This window comes from Tachyglossus aculeatus, chromosome 15 (genome assembly GCF_015852505.1).
Source record: "Tachyglossus aculeatus isolate mTacAcu1 chromosome 15, mTacAcu1.pri, whole genome shotgun sequence".
Classification (NCBI taxonomy): Eukaryota; Metazoa; Chordata; class Mammalia; order Monotremata; family Tachyglossidae; genus Tachyglossus; species Tachyglossus aculeatus.
The window spans coordinates 26,378,186-26,396,377 of NC_052080.1; the positions used below are offsets into that span (position 1 = coordinate 26,378,186).

The 18,192-nt window shown below is 57.2% G+C and overlaps 2 protein-coding genes across 4 annotated transcripts in view; one reads left to right on the forward strand and one right to left on the reverse strand.

Moving 5' to 3' along the window:
* Positions 1-202: 202 nt before the first annotated feature.
* UTP18 (UTP18 small subunit processome component) lies at positions 203-11,754 on the reverse strand. The gene is made up of 14 exons (XM_038757395.1): positions 10,685-11,754; positions 9,379-9,509; positions 8,658-8,753; positions 7,727-7,794; positions 7,225-7,313; positions 6,034-6,159; positions 5,777-5,951; positions 4,896-4,996; positions 4,584-4,674; positions 4,247-4,370; positions 2,838-3,012; positions 1,120-1,262; positions 769-813; positions 203-342 (listed from the first exon to the last, which is right to left on the reverse strand). Exons 1-13 carry the CDS (start codon positions 11,738-11,740, stop codon positions 789-791), a joined length of 2,400 nt encoding a protein of 799 aa, XP_038613323.1. The 5' UTR covers positions 11,741-11,754; the 3' UTR covers positions 203-342; positions 769-788.
* A 431-nt stretch (positions 11,755-12,185) lies between these two features.
* Positions 12,186-18,192, forward strand: part of MBTD1 (mbt domain containing 1) — a 40,804-nt gene continuing 34,797 nt past the window's right edge. For 2 of the 3 annotated variants that reach the window (XM_038757171.1, XM_038757173.1), the window contains exons 1-2: positions 12,186-12,224; positions 17,713-17,811. The gene's annotated coding sequence lies outside the window, so the exon portion shown is untranslated. Of the gene's footprint in view, positions 12,225-12,411; positions 12,462-17,712; positions 17,812-18,192 lie in introns of those variants that run through there. The other variant, XM_038757172.1, reaches the window with a different exon arrangement.

Below are 18,192 nucleotides of genomic sequence, written 5' to 3' on the forward strand. Positions count from 1 at the left end.
GATGGTGGAAGGAAGTCTGAGGACGGCGGCCCCCTGGAGCCTGAGATGTGGGGACCCTGGGGAGAGCCAAGAGGCAGAAGCCAAAAAAGAATCGGGGAAACTGGACCATCAAGGCTCGCCCCTTGGCTAACGCGGGAGCCAGAGGTACCGCCAGCTCACTCCCGTGGCCCTACGACGTAGAGATGGAAGCCCGTGGCCCTGCTTTGCCAAGTGGATAAAGGTTTATTGAAAAAGCCCTTGGTTAAGGACCCAGACGCCGGCGTCGTCTCGGAGACGCTCAGACGCCCGGAGGAAACGGTGAGACGGGGCTCCGGCCGGAGCCGCGGTGGGGATTCGGCCGAGCTGAGGAAGGAACAAAAGACGACTCGCTACATCTCTGGGCCCCAACCCCGCGACGCTTGGTCCGTGCCGAGACGGTGAGTGAGGCCGGGGCACGGGCAGGGTCATCGCAGCTCGTCCAAGCCACTGTCCGCAAAGTCTTCGCGGCCTCCCCCCCAGAGGGCTCCGAACAAGGTCAAAATGGACTTTATTTCTGGGGCCGCTTGCCCGGATAGGCTTGGGACCCAAGGAGCAGGAGGAGCCCAAACATGACGGCTGCAGGGAAGCTCAAACCGGCCGCCACCCCCCGCCCACCAGGGAAAGGCTGCTTCTGATGCTTCCAAAAGGACCATGGAAAATGAATCTCCAAGGGTGCGGCCTTGGCCGGACAAATCACGAGTCTCCCCTGCGAACCCTGGGCCCGGCCCCACTAGCCAACAAGCAACTTACCTCGCCCAGGGTAAGCCCCTTCAGAAGTCTGCATAATGTTGCAACCTGCAAGAGCAAAGACAGCCGTGTCAGCTTCACCCAACTGCATCCGCAGCAGATGTCAGGCATCCGTGAACACAAGTAAGATTGCCCACTGGCTCTCAGAAAACAGGGCTCATCGGTGTGGTTTCGGCTGACGCAAAAGACCCAAACGGTGACGGGAACTGTAGACGCGCCTTCTGTTCGGACACGGGCCAACACCGAGGTGCCCAGGCGGGATCCCCGCCTCCAGGACACGCTGAAGGGCTCAGCGTGGACGGCTTCTCTGAACCAGAGCGGGGTTTAGTCAAGGTCAGCGTTGCTGCGACTTACCGGTACAGCAGGGCTCGGCCCTTGTTGTTCCCTAGGGTGAAAAAGCCACTTCTGGGAGAGAAGTCCATGGACTGGGACAGGAAGATGCCCTTCTTGTTGCTCTCGGGGAAGTTGGAGAAGACGGTGCAGGAAGGGAGGTGGACCTGCCGAGGGGAGAGACGGCCACAAGCTTCAGCGGGGCATGACGTGGGACCCCGATCGCCGGAGCGGTCCCACGGCCAGATGGACGCCCGCCCCGCGGGCCGTCACGGTGTCCCCCTTCGATGCGGCCAGACCCGACGCCGATGACTTCTAACTTGGGTAGGGAATGCATTCAGCGCTCACTCTGGGCCAAGCACTGTGCTCAGCACGGATCCAAGAGAATTAGATTGGACCCAATCCCAATCCCGCGTGAGGTTCCCGGCCTTTCGGGAGAAGAGGGTGGGGATCTTATCCCCCGTTGGGTGGCTGAGGAAATGGAGGTCTGGAGAGATGAAGCAGCGTGGCTCAGTGGGAAGAGCCCGGGCTTTGGAGTCAGAGGTCATGGGTTTGAATCCCGGCTCCGCCACATGTCTGCTGTGTGACCTTGGGCAAGCCACTTCACTTCTCTGAGCCTGTTATCTCATCTGTAAAATGGGGATTAAGACTGTGAGCCCCACGTGGGACAGCTTGATCACCTTGTATTCCCCCCAGCGCTTAGAACAGTGCTTTGCACATAGTAAGCGCTTAACAAATGCCATTATTATTACTATTATTATTATGAAGGGACTGGAGATCACACGGCCGGCCAGGGGCCGCCCCCACGGGCAGGCGTGTTTTCAGACGGTCACCTCATTTGCAGTGGACGCCTCCTTGCTCGGCAGGCAGGGGAGCCCGGCAAAGCAGGGGACGAGTGTAGCTGCTTATGAACCCCTAAGTGGGTTTCCAGGGGTCAAAATGTAGGACTGCACTGGGGTCTAGTGGAAACAGCCCAAGGGAAGGGGTCAGAGGACCTGGATTTGCAAGCCAGCTCTGTCACTTGGCCGCTGGGTCGCCATTCCCGGGACTTCATTTTCTCATCTGGGAGAGGAGAACTGGAGTCTGGAGGGGAACTGGAGTCGTGCGGGACGGGGACTGTGTCTAAGCCGATTGTCTCGTATCTACCCCAGCGCTCAGTACAGCGTTTGACACACTGCACAGAAGCAGCGTGGCTTAGTGGCTAGAGCACGGTCTGAGGTGGGACCCCGGGTAAGTCACTTCACTTCTCTGGGCCTCGGTTACCTCATCTGCAAAATGGGAATTGAGACCGTGAGCCTCATGTGGGATAGAAACCAAGGCCAGCCTGATTTGCTCGTATCCACTCCAGGGCTTAGTATAGTCCCTGGCACAAGCTAAGTGCTTAACAAATACCATAATAATAATAATTATTATTATTATTACATAGTAGTAATAATAATGTAATCATGTAATGTGATTATTATTACATAGTAATAATGTGGTTATTATTACACAGTGATATTATTAATATTTATTATTATTACATAGTAAGTGCTTAAACACCGCTATTATTACTGTTGTTATTGATGCACCTCTGGGTACCGTATACAGGAAGCATGAACTTAGGATGTCTTTTCAGCCCCAAGCGCTCAGAGTTGAGGGACGGGCCCAGTTGGCCCCTCGGCTCGCTCCAGAAACAGGCCCCCTCCCACCTGGAGTCCCTCCATTCACCCGGCCGGGTGTGGGGGGCCGGGGGAACGTACCATTTTGAGCCCCTCGTTGGCCTCGTTGGAAGCTATGGCCAGGATCTCCGTGGTGGGGTTGAAGGCCAGGGACGTGGCTGGCGTGACCAGGTTCATTATGGCTCTCACGGGCTTGGGGTTGGCATCTCGGAGACAAGCCTCCTGGGTGTACACGTTCACCACTCCGGAGCTGGACCTGGGGCGGACGCAGACCCCGGGGACCCGGCCCTCAGGCGGACGCGGAGAGCCTCCCCTCGCCGCCCGCCCGTTTGTCTGACCAACTTGGGTACGTATTACAGCGCTGCAAATTGGAACGGTGCTTTGCACACAGTAAGCGCTTAATAAATGCCATTATTATTATTAGATATAGGGTAGGCATCGAGACACCTTTCTGACTTGGCTTGGGTCACGGGGTCAGGCACGGGGCGGAACTACGTTAAACCTGCCGATAACAGGGCTCCCCTCAGGAAGGGATGGCTTGTGCATGGCACATGGTAAGCATTTAACAAACAGCATAATTATTATTATTATCATCATTATTATTATCAGAACCAGGATCTCTCTGGCCAGAGTTCTGCATGGATTCCACTCAAGCGGAGGCCTCGGTGAAACTCCGGCTTGAGTGCAAGCTCCTTGAGGATAGGGATCGTGACCACCAACTGTACCGTATTCTCCCAAGAGTTTCGCACAGTGCTCTGCACACACTAAGTACTCGGCCAACTGAATGATCAAAAGGATATCAGACGTAACAACGCGTGTCACAGGAAATTAACGCACAGGGCATCCGGCCGCTCCAAAAGAGGACAAACCGGGATGAATGATAACCTCATCACATCACCGACCAGGTGATGCCTATTTAAATACTTAATTTTTTAAAGTGTTACCTTGCTTAGCACGCGGGGCAAAAAAGCTACTTTTTGCTAACATTCCCCCTTACAGGAGGGAGAGTGGATTTTAATCTTTCGGGTCAGTGAAAGCACTTGTGAGGTTGAGGGGGAGCAGGAAGAGGAGGGAGAGGCTGCCGGGCCCAGGAGAGCGGAGGGTCGCCTTGCAATGCGAGCGTGCAGTGAGGGTACGATGGAAAAGGCGTTCTCACGAGGGGTTAGAGTGCCCAACAGGGAGTGAAGCCACAACAATCCGGTCCGGACCCGAAGCCAACTCTAGCCACCATGTCCTTCGCAGGTTCACTAGACCGTCAGCTCCTCCGGCACGGGGACCACGACTACCACCTGTACAGTCCCCTGGGCTTGGAACAGTGTTTTGCACATGGTAAGCACTCAATATCACTGACATGAGGAGGATGAACGATTTTGGGTGGGGGGCTTCCAGGCATCTAACGGCGCAGGGATCCTCCGACCGGCCGGGTCCCCGGGGCCCCGCGCCTCGGCCAGGAGGGCTGAGCGAGGCAGCCGTGGGGGCCTGTCACTCACCCGCAGGCCACGTACTGCCCGTTCCTGGACAGGGCGATGCAGCGGCCAGAGAGGCAGCCCTCGTCGGTGAAGCGGTGCAGGTACTTACGGCTGCCCACGTCCCAGATGAAGACATCCCCCGTGTCTGGACCGGAGAAGCCAAGAGGAAACGCATCTGAGTCCACGCGCCGATATGGGAGCCCGGCAGCGCGACAGGAGCAGGTGGGGAAGCGGGACCGGTTTTGCGGGGAAAAGGGGACTTTTCCATTGCCCGCCCGGGGCCCAGGACAGTCAGCGCCCTAAAGGGCACCGCGCGGCTGAGCCGAGCCCAGATCCAACCCGCGACAGTCCCCGTTACCGGATGTGCTGAAGACCTTCGAGCTATCCGGGGAGAAAACCGAAGCCAGAGATTTCCCACTGATCTTCATGCTCCCGATGAGCTCTTTGCTCTGAAAGGTGGACAGGGACAACAACCGGGTTACTTGGGATGGTGGGTGGGGACGCCCAGAGCCAGCCCCATAGACCAATCAAACCCTCTTTATTTCACAAGATGTGTTCTTGCCCCGTTTCCTCCGCATTAGACACGGCCCCTCACCCTCTTTTTCTTGCCGCTCATGCCCCCAGAGAGCCTAAGAGCGGGGAGAGCGATTGCCTGGGGGGAAAATCTCACCTTCATGGAGAGCAGGTGGAGATAGCCCTTAGTGCCTGTGAGCAGCAAAAAGGACCCATCCGGAGAGACTTCAAATTTCTTGACAAAATTCTCTTCCAACCCTGAAAGGAGGAACACGGGGGCAAGATGGTGAGAAGCTCGTTGCCTTTCATTCACAGGGTATCAGTTCCAGTGCCTGGTAAGGGCAAAGTAAGTGCCATCCCTTTCCTTCATTCTCCCCAGCCCTCTAGGCCGTTCAGTCTCAGCCCGGCACCCCAACCGATCCACAAACAGGTGGGGTGATGGCGAGAAGAGCTTACGAGGACCTCGTTTTCGTCCAAGATTGTCGGGAGAAAGCACCGTGCATCCAAGGAAAGAGCCAGAGGTAACTATAGTGATCTGGGAGATTCAGACTTTCCAAGACTATGATTTCTAACACCTGCCTTCACCATTCTCTAAACTGAGCACTTTCACTTCATATTTGACCGGGGCCTCTGACGTCTGTGGGAGTGGATAAAATCATGGCCCTCAGAGCCCGGTTCCGGAGTTGTGACTGAAACGCCTCACGGGGAAACTTTCTAAGGGGCCTAAGGAAAATTCTGGACAAGGTCAGTAGCTATATGCAATTCTCAGCAGGCGCAAATGTTCATCCCCCGGCCAGTTATTCAGAGCCGGCTTGGATCTGAGGGAATCGGATCGGACACGGTCCCCGTCTGACGGAGCTGGGGTCGAAAGCCCCGTTGAGAGGATGAGGAAACGGGAGACCTGGAAAGAGGAAGCGACCCGCGGGGGTCACAAGGCGAGGGGATGGCAGAGGCGGGATTCCCAGGCCGGGGCTCGTAACCTCCAGAACCCGCTGCTTGCCTAACCCCCGCCCCCAGCAAGCTCTGGACCAAGCTCACCTCTCACTTGGTGCACGGGATTAATGCTCCCGCCTATCATATCGTACACGTAAATAATCTTGCTCCGCACGCTCGTGGCAATGACCTCTTCCCCGCTGGCACTGAATCGGGCTTGGTAGATGGGAAAGCGCTCCAGGGAGATGCTCTGAATTTTGGGATTTGTTTTGCCGTCCACCTGATAGAGACACGCGGTGTGATTACGCCGGGCCCCCTGCTCCGGGAACGGGCCGAGCACGCTAGAGATCCCTCCTCCCTACCTGGAAGAGCGTCAGGGAGGTGTCCCGGCTGGCGGTCATCACCACCTGGGCACAAGGATGGAACCGGACGGAACTGAGGTTGGCGGACGAAGGAAGCTGACAGTTGGCATCCGGACACTTCTTAATCTGGGGACGAGGTAGGATCTGGGTTAGGCATCTGCTACCCCGCTGGGCACCCGAGACAACGGCAGGAAAACCGCGGTGGGACCGTTCCCAACTCACCCACCAGGTTTGGGTAGAATTCCCAAGATTTTCTCGAGTCCCTCCTTGCCCCTCCTCCCTTTTCCCTAAGCCCCTCCATGGAAGTCCTGTCTTTCCCCTTCCGTCGCCCGCCCTACATTATAATGAAGATATTACCCGTGGTACCAGTGAAGCCCTTAGTATGTGCCAAGCGCTGCTCTAAGTGCTGGGGTAGATACTAGGTAGTCGAGTTGGACAGAGTCCCTGTTCCACATGGGGCTCACAGTCTTAGTCCTCGTTTTCAGATGACTGAGGCCCAGAGAAGTGAAGTTCCCCCTCTCCGTCCCCCTCATCTTACCTCCTTCCCTTTCCCACAGCACCTGTATATATGTATATATGTTTGTACATATTTATTACTCTATTTCACTTGTACATATGTATTCTATTTATTTTATTTTGTTAGTATGTTCGGTTTTGTTCTCTGTCTCCTCCTTTTAGCCTGTGAGCCCACTGTTGGGTAGGGACTGTCTCTCTATGTTGCTAACGTGTACTTCCCAAGCGCTCAGTCCAGTGCTCTGCACACAGTAAGCGCTCAATAAATACGATTGATTGACTGATTGATTGAAGTGACTGGCCCAAGGTCACACAGAAGACAAGTGGCGGAGCCGGGATTAGACCCCAGGTCCTTCTGATCCTCAGGCCTGTGATCTTTCCACTAGGCCCGCTGCTTCACCGCGCTATGGTCCTCCTTAGGACCATATTCTCATCAGGTCCCTCAGCCCCCTGGCCAACGCCCAAGGATGACTGACAGGAGCCGGTGGAACTCGGAGAGCCAAGGACCAGGAGGCCGCCGCTCTCGGTTGTTTCGGCCGTGCCCGGCCTCTCCCCGCTGGGCCCCAGAAGGGATGAGGCCTGCACGGAGGCGGCGTGGGACTCCCGGAGCTGCCTCGGGCTGACGGTGCACCTGCTTGCCGATCCCTAGGGTTGGAGCGGTCCAGGGTGACTTCTCACCTCCAACACTCCTCGCGGCAAAGAGGCCGACGTGGTGATGAAGTTCCCGGTCCGGAGCAGCAGGTTCTCTTCCTCGTCTTCGCTGTCGTCTAGGGTGAGCAAGCCCCAGGGCCCCTCTGCTTAGAACCTGTGGTGCCGTGCCGGGCATGAGGTCCCCACCCCCTCCCACCCACCAGGGAGCCGACGGGAGAGGACCGGCCCGGCCCGGCAACACGGGCCGCGTGCCCGGTTCGGGGCGTCGAGCGGGCCGGTTTCCTAAGCGCCTCACTGCTGGGGGCAGAGGAGCAGCTCTCAGATGGGGAGTCCCTCGTGGGGCAGCGACGGCGTCTCAACACTGTTTCCGTGGCCCTTGCCCCGTGCTCACCGCGGCATTCAGAGCACAGTAGGCAACTGATGGAGCAGCCGATCCCCGACTGGGCCACCGGACGTCTGGCTGGACAATCCTCCGTGGGCCTTCCATGACCCGGTCGGAGGCCAGAGGCGAGGCCGGGACCAAACCTACCTTCGGAATGGCGTTTCTTCCTGCCGATCTCCGCCCACGCCGGATTTCCTCCCATCGCTTGCTGAAACCTGAGGAGAGACGCCAACCCGCACTTTCTCTGGTGAACGGGTTCTGTCCACAAGTCTTGTAGGGGGCCTCCCCAAGACCCCAGAGGGGCAGCATCACGCCCAATGCCCGGCTCCAAGCCGCTTTCTAGGGGAGGCCGCAACACGCGCTCCCTAGACGCGACCCCTTTTGAGAAGGTGCCCCCTCAGCCCACCCGACCCGGGAGGGGAGGGCCACCGTTACCACGGGAGGGGCTGCAGCTTGGACCTGAGCAAAAGAGACACGATCTCTCTGCTTAGGGGAATGCCAGGTGGAAATACATCCAACACGGTCCAAGTACAGCCCTCCCCATTTTCAGAGCCTCCCGAAACCCCACAATCCTGCCCTTCCTCACAATATGCGTGCAGAGGTTTATTCCACTGTCCGCTACTTTATTTATCTTGATTTCTCCAAGTGTTTTATGTCTGTCTCCCCCATTAGTGGAAGTGCCACGTGGGCGGGGAAGGCGTCTCTTCTTGGATTTGGAGTACTCCACTAAAATCAAACAAGCGATCCGGTGGCTGACCTCCAGAGGAAGGGTCATTTGGCTTTAGCTACTTAACTTGGCCAACGGTTAAGATCCGTATGTAAAATGCGTATCGACACAAGCAAGAGATTATAGGCCAAAGTACAGTTATATTCTTACCCTCATACTGCACATATGTCTTTTCTCTCGAAGTGAGTTAAATTTTTGTTTTTTTTCCCCTAGAGGGATACAGATTTAAACCCCAGAAGTTCATCAGGATAAATCCACCATCTTACCAAAAGAATACATGCTAAAGCACTTGGTTGCCAGGAAGAAAAGGGGGAAAAAAACCAAACTATTGACAAACAATATAAAACTTACTCTTCTCTAAGCCTCCTTTGGAATTGCTTCTTGGTAAGCTGCTTCTCCTGGGTGCTTTTTTTCAGAGCTTTCCGACGGTGCTCGGTCATGTCAATCCTATAAAAGGGAGAGATGGATTGATTTGCAAAAGCATTCCAAAATGCTCACCGTTTCTTGCTGCTGAGGTGTTCCCAAAGCAAAAGCCATTTGAGAATCTGTAAACTGCCTGGCTGGGCTTTTCTCCTCCGCTTATCCTTTCTGGACAGGGGCGGAAGGGGTGAACTGCATCGGCGGAGGTGTTAGGGCTCAGATGCACACGTATTACTATCCCCACTTCCAACGGGACGGTTTGGAGCCTTCCCTCATTCCAGTATTCCCTGCTTTGACTTCCCAGCACCCTGGGTTACTTCACCCCTTGGGCAACGCCAGCATTTATGAATTTAACACTCTCCTCGGCCCTTACCAACATCTGCTCACTTGAATTGTTTTGGACGTGCCTGGTCTTAAGTATTTTGCTATCCGTCTCCTCTTCTGGAATCTAAGCTCCTTGTAGGCAGGGACAGGGTCACTTTGTTATTCTGTATTTCCCCAATGACCAGTACACCCTAGCAAGCGGGCATTCAGTCAACAAAGCTACTGCTACTACCTAGCGAATTCCAGATGGGATGCCTTCCGCTCAACAGACTGACTGCTGCCGAGAGGGAGGCTTCAAGCAAGCGGCTGCTGATGTGCTTCAACTTACGCTTCTTCCTTGTCGTCGTCTTCATCCATCCACACGGGCTTCCGCCGGGAGAGAGAGTTGTCTTTAGCTTCATTCTCCTCTTCTGAATCACTGGAGTCTTTCCGCAGTTTTCCCCCGACGACGCGGTCGTCCTAGAGGGCAGACAGCAACCTTGGAGTTCCCTTCAAGGTTCTGGGGGGAAAGGCCGTAAGACTGACCCGCGAGGACCCCTGGCCAGAGTCGTTCATTCATTGAATCGTATTTAGTGAGCGCTTACTGGGTGCAGAGCACTGTACTATGCGCTTGGGAAGTGCAAGTCGGCAACATAGAGAGATGGTCCCTACCCAACAACGGGTTCCCAGTCTATAAGGAGGAGACAGACTACGAAACAAAACACGTAGACAGGCGTCAAAATCATCAGAACAAATAGAACTACAGCAGCAGTCAGGCTGGGGCTAGGGAGAAGACTTTGTGTGCCACAAGCAGGCCGCTCCCGAGAAGGGAAAGAAGAGAACTTCCCAACAGGCCAAATCAAAGAGCAGTTAAGGGAAGGAGCCAGGGATGAGATTACCTGTGGGGAGGCCCCAGTTCTTTCTCCATCCCTAACTTCCCACTACCCCTCCCCAGGATGGCCGGGATCCTCTCCCCCAGCACTCCCAAACCCTCCCTCCACAGGATGCTTGGGAGCCCCTCTACCCCTTTCCCACTTGCCCCCTTTCACGTTGTCCATGTTCTCTTCCTCGGTGCCCCCTATCTGGCCCTCCCCAGGCACCTGAGATCCTCTCCCCCTCGCTCCTCTTTCCCTGGACCCCCAGGGTCCCCTCCATCTCCTCTCTCTGTGCCCCCGATCTGGCCCTCCCCAGAATGCCTGGAAGCGGTTGTTCTCTCCCCTGATGCCCCGTCTACAACCTTACCTCCAAGAGGACAGAGATCCCGTCCATCCCTTGACCCCAGTCCGGCCCTCCCCAGGATGTCTGGAAGCTGCTCTTCTCTCCCCTGATGCCCAGTCTACGACTCTCCCTCCGAGATCCCGTCCATCCCGTGGCCCCAATCCGGCCCTCCCCAGGATGCCCGGGATTGCCTCCCCGTCCTTCATCCTTCCCGGGATACTCCTAAAGTCCCCTGCATCTCCTCTCCCCGTGGCCCCTATCTGGCCCTCCCCGGGATGCCTGGAAGCTGTCCCTCGATGCCCTGTCTACGACCCTCCCCGCAAGACGCCTGAGATCCCGTCCATCCCTTGACCCCAGGCTGACCGGGATTCCCTCCCCCTCCTTCCTCCTTCCCGGGCCCGGTGCCCCCTCTCCCACCGTCCCCCAGCTGCCCTCACCCCCGAGCCCCTCAGGCGCCTCAGCAGGCACTCCTCGTCGCCCTCCTGGTGGTCGCCGCCGAAGACCAGCTCCTCCAGGCAGCGCTCCACCTCGGGCTTGTCGCGGCCCAGGGCCAGGAGGTGCTGCTGACGCCGGGCCTCCTCGGCCGCCGCCGCCTCCAGGCTCAGAGGCTTGGGGGCCGGGGGCCCCGGGTTGGGCCGCACGCTGAACTGCCTGTTGGGCCACCTCCTGGACTCCTCACTGGACTCGTCACCGGGCCGCACGTTGGGCCGCTTCCTGGGCCCGTCACTGCGGCGCACGTTGGGCCGCTTCCTGGGCCTGTCACTGGGCCGCATGTTGGGCCTTTTCCTGGGTCCATCACTGGGCCGCATGTTGGGCCCTTTCCTGGGCCCATCACTGGCCCGCACGTTGGGCCCTTTCCTGGGCCCATCGCTGACCCGCACAATGGGCCTTTTCCTGGGCCCATCACTGGCCCGCACATTGGGCCCTTTCCTGGGCCCATCGCTGGCCCGCACATTGGGCCCTTTCCTGGGCCCATCGCTGGCCGGCATGTTGGGCCCTTTCCTGGGCCCATCACTGGCCCGCACGTTGGGCCCTTTCCTGGGCCCATCACTGGGCCGCACGTTGGGCCCTTTCCTGGGCCCATCACTGGGCCGCACGTTGGGCCCTTTCCTGGGCCCATCACTGGCCCGCATGTTGGGCCTTATGTTGGGCCTTGTCCTGGGCCCATTACTGCGCCGCCCATTGGGCTTCCCGTTGGGCCCTTTCCTGGGCCCACCATTGGGCCGCATGTTGGGTCCCACGTTGGGCCTTTTCCTGGGTCCATCACTGCGCTGCAAGTTGGGCTTTTTCCTGGGCCCATCAGTGGACCAGCGATTGGGCCGCACGCTGGTCCTCTTCCTGGGCCCATCGGTGGGTTGCCCGTTGGTCCTCTTCCTGGGCCCATCAGTGGGTTGCCCACTGGGCCACTTCCTGCGCCACCCACTGGGCCTCCCGCTGGTCTGCTCACCGGCCCGCTGCTGCTGCACTCTGCGCATCTTCGCCGGCGTCGCCATGGGGCCAACCCCGCGGATGATGGACAGCTCGCGCGGCAGCCCCACCGCGCCTGCGCGCCGGCCCCACCGCCTCGTTTCCGGCGCCCGCGCGGGCCTCCCCCCCGGCACGTGACCCTCCCCGTAGACGCTCCCACCTCGGCCGAGAGGGGGGCACCGGAGCCCGCCCACGGGGCGCGAGCCCACCCGCGACCCCGCCGCGGCTCCGCGCCAGTACATCCGAGTTAGGAGCGAGGGCTCCGCTGGTCGCTAGATCGGTCCCTTTCTCAGGGCGGGTGAGGTGACGGCGGGCCCCCCCCCCGCGCGGGGTTGGTACGTTCCGCTGTGTACGGTGCCCGCCGAGGGTCGAAAGGGTTGGGGGGCGGCCGAGGGGAGGCGCGGGTCAATCGGGGCCGGGGGGGCGCGCAGGCGCGTTGCGGGCCGGGGCCGGAGGCGGGGCGGGCTGGGGGGTGGTGGTAATGTTGTTGCCGTCCCGGGACGGCGGGAGGTGAGTGGGCAGCGCGGCCGGCCGGCCGGCCGGGGGGAGGGGGAGGGGGGCCCCACACCCATCCATTCATCAATCAATCAGCGCCCACATCAATCAATCAATCAATCAATTTGGGCCTGGGCCTGGGCCGCCCCCACCGGGGGGGAGGGAGGGAAGAAGGAAGCCCCCGCAGCCCCCGCCCGCTGGCCGGCCCCGGCCCCTGCCCATGAGGCCCTGATGGGAAACACAAAGGATCTGGTGAGAACAGGCCCCCCGGACCCCCCCCCCCCGTCTCCTCCATCCCCCCTGTACCCTCATTTCCTCCGGCCCCCCATCCCCGGACTCACATCGCACATCCCCACAATCCCTCATCCCCCGTTCTCCCATCCCCCCATCTCCTCACCCCCCATTTCTTCATCCCCTCATCCCCCCACCCCCATCTCCTCATCCCCTGTCTCCTCATCCCCCATCTCCTCACCCCCCCATCTCTTCATACCCTCATCCCCCACCCTCCGTCTTCTCATCCCCCATCTCCTCATCCCCCATCTCCTCATCCCCTCATCCCCCCACCCCCATCTCCTCATCCCCTCATCCCCCCACCCCATCTCCTCATCCCCCCACCCCATCTCCTCATCCCCATCTCTTCATCCCCCCACCTTCTCATCCCCCCATTTCCTCATCCCTCCATTTCCTCATCCCCATCTCCTCACCCCCCCACCCCCCATCTCCTCATCCCCCCACCTTCTCATCCCCCCATTTCCTCATCCCCCATCTCCTCACCCCCCCATCTCTTCATCCCCTCATCCCCCACCCCATCTCCTCATCCCCCATCTCTTCATCCCCTCATCCCCCCACCCCATCTCCTCATCCCCCATCTCTTCATCCCCTCATCCCCCCACCCCATCTCCTCATCCCCTATCTCTTCATCCCCTCATCCCCCCACCTTCTCATCCCCTCATTTCCTCATCCCCCCATTTCCTCATCCCCATCTCCTCAACCCCCACCCCCCATCTCCTCATCCCCCCACCTTCTCATCCTCCCACCTTCTCATCCCCCCATTTCCTCATCCCCCATCTCCTCATCCCCTATCTCTTCATCCCCTCATCCCCCCACCCTCCATCTCCTCATCCCCCATCTCCTCATCCCCCCATCTCCTCATCCCTCCATCTTCTCATCCCCCATCTCCTCATCCCCTATCTCTTCATCCCCTCATCCCCCCACCCTCCATCTTCTCATCCGTCCATCTCCTCATCCCCCATCTCCTCCTCCCCCGTCTCCTCATCTCCTCGTCCCCCATCTCCTCATCCCCCCATCCCCTCACCCCTCCATCTCCACGTCCCCCATCCCCTCGCCCCTCCATCTCCTCGTCCCCCATCCCCTCATCCCCCATCCCCTCATCCCCCCATCCCCTCACCCCTCCATCTCCTCGTCCCCCATCCTTTCATTCCCCATCCCCCCATCCCCCCATCCCCCCATCCCCTCATCCCCCATAATAATAATAATAATAATAATAACGGCGGTATTTGTTAAGCGCTTACTATATGCAAAGCCCTGTTCTAAGCGCTAGGGGGATACAAGGTGATCAGGTAGTCCCACGGGGGGCTCACAATCTTAATCCCCATTTTCCAGATGAGGTCACTGAGTCCCAGAGAAGTGAAGTGACTTGCCCGAGGTCACCCAGCTGACAAGTGGGGGAGCCGGGATTTGAAGCCATGACCTCCGACTCCAAAGCCCGGGCTCTTTCCACGGAGCCACGCTGCTCCTCATCCCCCCCATGTTCTCATCCCCTATTCCCCCATCATCCATCCCCATCCCCCCACACCCCCGGACGACCGTTAACGGCGCCCGGCCCCTCCCCCTCCCGGGAAAGGAGCAAAGTTTCCTTCCCTTAGCAAGCAGCTCCCGCCCTTTCTCCTCCATCCCATTCGCTCAGTCCTATAGCTTCATTCGCCCATCCATTCAGTCGTCTTTACTGAGCGCTTACTACGTGCAGAGCACTGGACTAAGCGCTTGGAAGGCACGATTCAGCAATAGAGACAATCCCTGCCCAACAACGGGCTTGCGGTCTAGAAGCGGGGAGACAGACAGCAAAACAGGTAGACAGGCAGCAATAGCATCAAAAAGTGGGATTTGTTAAGCGCTTACTAGGTGCTAAGCACTGTTCTAAGCTTGGGGGAGGTACAAAGGAATCAGGTTGTCCCACATGGGGCTCACAGTCTTCGTCCCCATTTTACAGGTGAGGTAACTGAGGTGCAGAGAAGTGAAGTGATTTGATGACGACAATGTGATGATGGTGTTTGTTAAAGCGCTTACTAGGTGCCAAGCGCTGTTCTAAGCGCCGGGGGAGGTACAAAGGAATCGGGTTGTCCCGCGTGGGGTTCACGGTCTTCATCCCCATTTTACAGGTGAGGTAACTGAGGTGCAGGGAAGTGAAGTGATGTGATGATGGTGTTTGTTAAAGCGCTTACTAGGTGCCGAGCGCTGTTCTAAGCGCCGGGGGAGGTACAAAGGAATCGGGTTGTCCCGCGTGGGGTTCACGGTCTGCATCCCCATTTTACAGGTGAGGTAACTGAGGTGCAGGGAAGTGAAGTGATGTGATGATGGTGTTTGTTAAAGCGCTTACTAGGTGCCAAGTGCTGTTCTGAGCCCTGGGAGAGGTACAAAGGAATCAGGTTGTCCCACGTGGGGCTCACGGTCTTCATCCCCATTTTACAGGTGAGGTAACTGAGGTGCAGAGAAGGGAAGTGATTTGATGATGATGATGTGACAATGGTATTTGTTAAGCGCTTACTATGTGCCAAGCACCGTTCTAAGCGCTGATAGATACAGGGTAATCAGGTTGCCCCACGTAGGGCTCACACTTTTAATCCCCATTTTACAGATGAGGGAGCTGAGGCCCAGAAAAGTGAAGCGATTTGCCCCAGGTCACCCAGCAGACAGGTGGCGGAGCCGCGATTAGAACCCACGACCTTGACTCCCAGCCCGGGCTCTTGCCACAAAGCCACGCTGCTTCTCTGCAGACAGGCATCAGTAGCATCAAAAAATAAGAATGGTGTTTGTTAAGCGCTCACTATGTGCCCAGCACTGTTCTAAGCGCTGGGGGAGATACAAGGGAATCAGGTTGTCCACGTGGGGCTCACGGTCTTCGTCCCCCCCATTTTACAGGTGAGGAGCAGAGAAGTGAAGTGATTTGCCCAAAGTCACACAGCTGATAATCAGTCGTATTTATTGAGCGCTTACTGTGTGCAGAGCACTGTACTAAGCGCTTGGGAAGTACAAGTCGGCAACTTGATAAGCGGCGGACCGGGGGATTAGAGCCCACGATCTCCAACTCCCAAGCCCGGGCTCTTTCCACCAAGCCGCGCCGCTTCTCTCAGCGCCGCACGCCGCTTTACTGAGCGCTTGCTTTCATTCCTTCGTTCGCTCAGTCGTCTTTCTCCGGCGCTCACGCTGTGCAGAGCCCTGTGCTAAGCGCTTGGGAAAGTACGAGCGCTTGGCAGTGTGGCTTAGTGGAAAGAGCGGGAGCCGGAGAAGGCGGCTTCCCATCCCATCCCAGCCCCCCTCCTTACCTCCTTCCCTTCCCCACAGCACCTGTATATATGTATATATGCTTGTACGTATTTATTATTCTATTTTATTTGTACATATTTACTCTATTTTATTTTGTTAATACGTTTTGTTCTCTGTCTCTCCTTTCTAGACTGTGAGCCCACTGTTGAGTAGGGACCGTCTCTATATGTTGCCAACTTGGACCTCCCAAGCGCTTAGTACAGTGCTCTGCACACAGTAAGCACTCAGTAAGCGCTCAATAAGCACGATTGAATGAATGAATGAATGAATCCCGGCTCCGCCACTCTCGTCTGCTGTGTGACCTCGGGCAAATCGCTTCCCCGGGCCTCAGTTACCTCCTCTGTAAAACGGGGATGAAGACCGTGAGCCCCACGTGGGACGGCCTGATTCCCTTGTATCTGCCCCAGCGCTTAGAACAGTGCTTGGCACGTAGTAAGGGCTTAACAGATACCATCGTTATAATTATTATTATTACAGGTCAGCAACAAAGGGAGACGATCCCTGCCCATTAACGGGCTCAGCGGTCTAGAGGGTTAAGCACTTCCTACGTGCCAGCGTGGTTCAGTGGAAAGTGTGGGCTTGAGAGTCAGAGGTCGTGGGTTCTAATAATAATAATAACAATTGTGATATTTGTTAAGCGCTTACCGTGTGCAGAGCACACGGTACAGAGAAGCAGCGTGGCTCAGTGGAAAGAGCACAGGCTTTGGAGTCTGAGGTCATGGGTTCGAATCCCAGCTCCACCACATGTCTGCTGTGTGACCTTGGGCAAGTCACTTAACTTCTCTGAGCCTCAGTTACCTCATCTGTAAAAATGGGGATTGAGTGTGAGCCCCCCGTGGGACAACCTGATCACCTTGTATCCCCCCCAGCGCTTAGAGCAGTGCTTTGCACATAGTAAGCACTTAACAAATGCCATTATTATTATTATTATTATTATTATTATTATTACTGAGCACTGAGATAGATACAAGTTAATTGGGTTGGGCACAGACCCTGTCCCGTGTGGGGGCTCACAGTCTTCATCACCACTTTACAGATGAGCTAACGAGGCACAGAGAAGCCAAGTGGCTTGCCCAAGGTCACACGGCGGGCAGCTGGCGGAGCCAGGATTAGAACCCACGACCTTCCGTCTCCCAGGCCACCGCTGTATCCCCTAGGCCATGCTGCTTCTAATCCACCTGCCTGCCGTGTGACCTTGGGCAGGACGCTTCGCTTCTCTGGGCCTCAGTTCCCTCATCTGGAAAATGAGGGTTAAGACCATGAGCCCCATGTGGGACAACCTGATGACCTTCATTCATTTGTATTTATTGAGCGCTTACTGTGTGCAGAGCACTGTACTGAGTGCTTGTGTATCTACCCCACCACTTAGAACAGTGCTTGGCATGTAGTAAGCGCTTAACAGATACCATTATTATTACTATTGCTTCACTTCGGTGGACCTCAGTTCCCTCATCTGGGAAATGGGGGTTAAGACCGTGAGCCCCACACGGTACAACCTCGTTATCTTGTGTCCACCTCAGTGCTTAGGACGGTGCTTGGCACTCGGAAAGCGTTCAGCAAATACCTTCATTGTTAGTAGTATCATCGCGCTTTTCCCCGGATCTTGTATGGCACCGAGCCCTGGGCTAAACCTTGGGGTCGGCGGGAGAGAATCGGGTCCGACCAAGCGTGGCCTAGTAGATAGAACAGCCTGGGGGGTGTATTTATTGAGCGCTCACTGTGTCTAGAGCACTGTACATATATGCCTAGATGAGAATCCGTTGGCCAGGTGGCCCAAATTTTTCCCCCAAACAAACCGGGAGGGTGGCGGATCGCTCGGGCAATATTACGCTACGGCCTGGTCCCGAGCAGCCCCAGGCTCGAAATGTCGCTCGCGGCAAGGTTGTTGTCGTTTGACTTTTGTTTTTTCGCCGTCTTTCCCCCGCCGTCGCTGCCCCAGGCCACCCGAAGTGAACCGCAGAGACGGGGCAGACACAGAGGACGGGACCGGCTGTGAGGGCCCCGGTTTGGAGCGGACTGGAATAAGCACTCTTCTCAGGTAACCCATTTGTCCGTTAGAAACGAGTCCCCTCGTGGGCAACACATTCTGCCTTCAGCGGCCTCGCTTCCACGGACAGCCGCTTAAAGTTTTTAATGCATTACTCCCCTCTGTAGCACTTCCAGGAGGCTGTCCTGGAGTGTTTTTTTCTTTTAATGGTATTTAAGTGCATAATACGTGCCAGTCAGCGTACCAAGAGCTGGAGTAGACACAAGCTGATCAGGTTGGACAAAGTCCATGTCCCGTATGGAGCTCACAGCCTCTCCATGAGGTAACTGGGGCACAGAGACGTTAAGTGACTTGCCCAAGGTCCCACAGCGGATGAGTGGAGGAGTAAGAATTAGAACCCAGGTCCTTCCGACTGCCGGGGAGTCTGCCGGA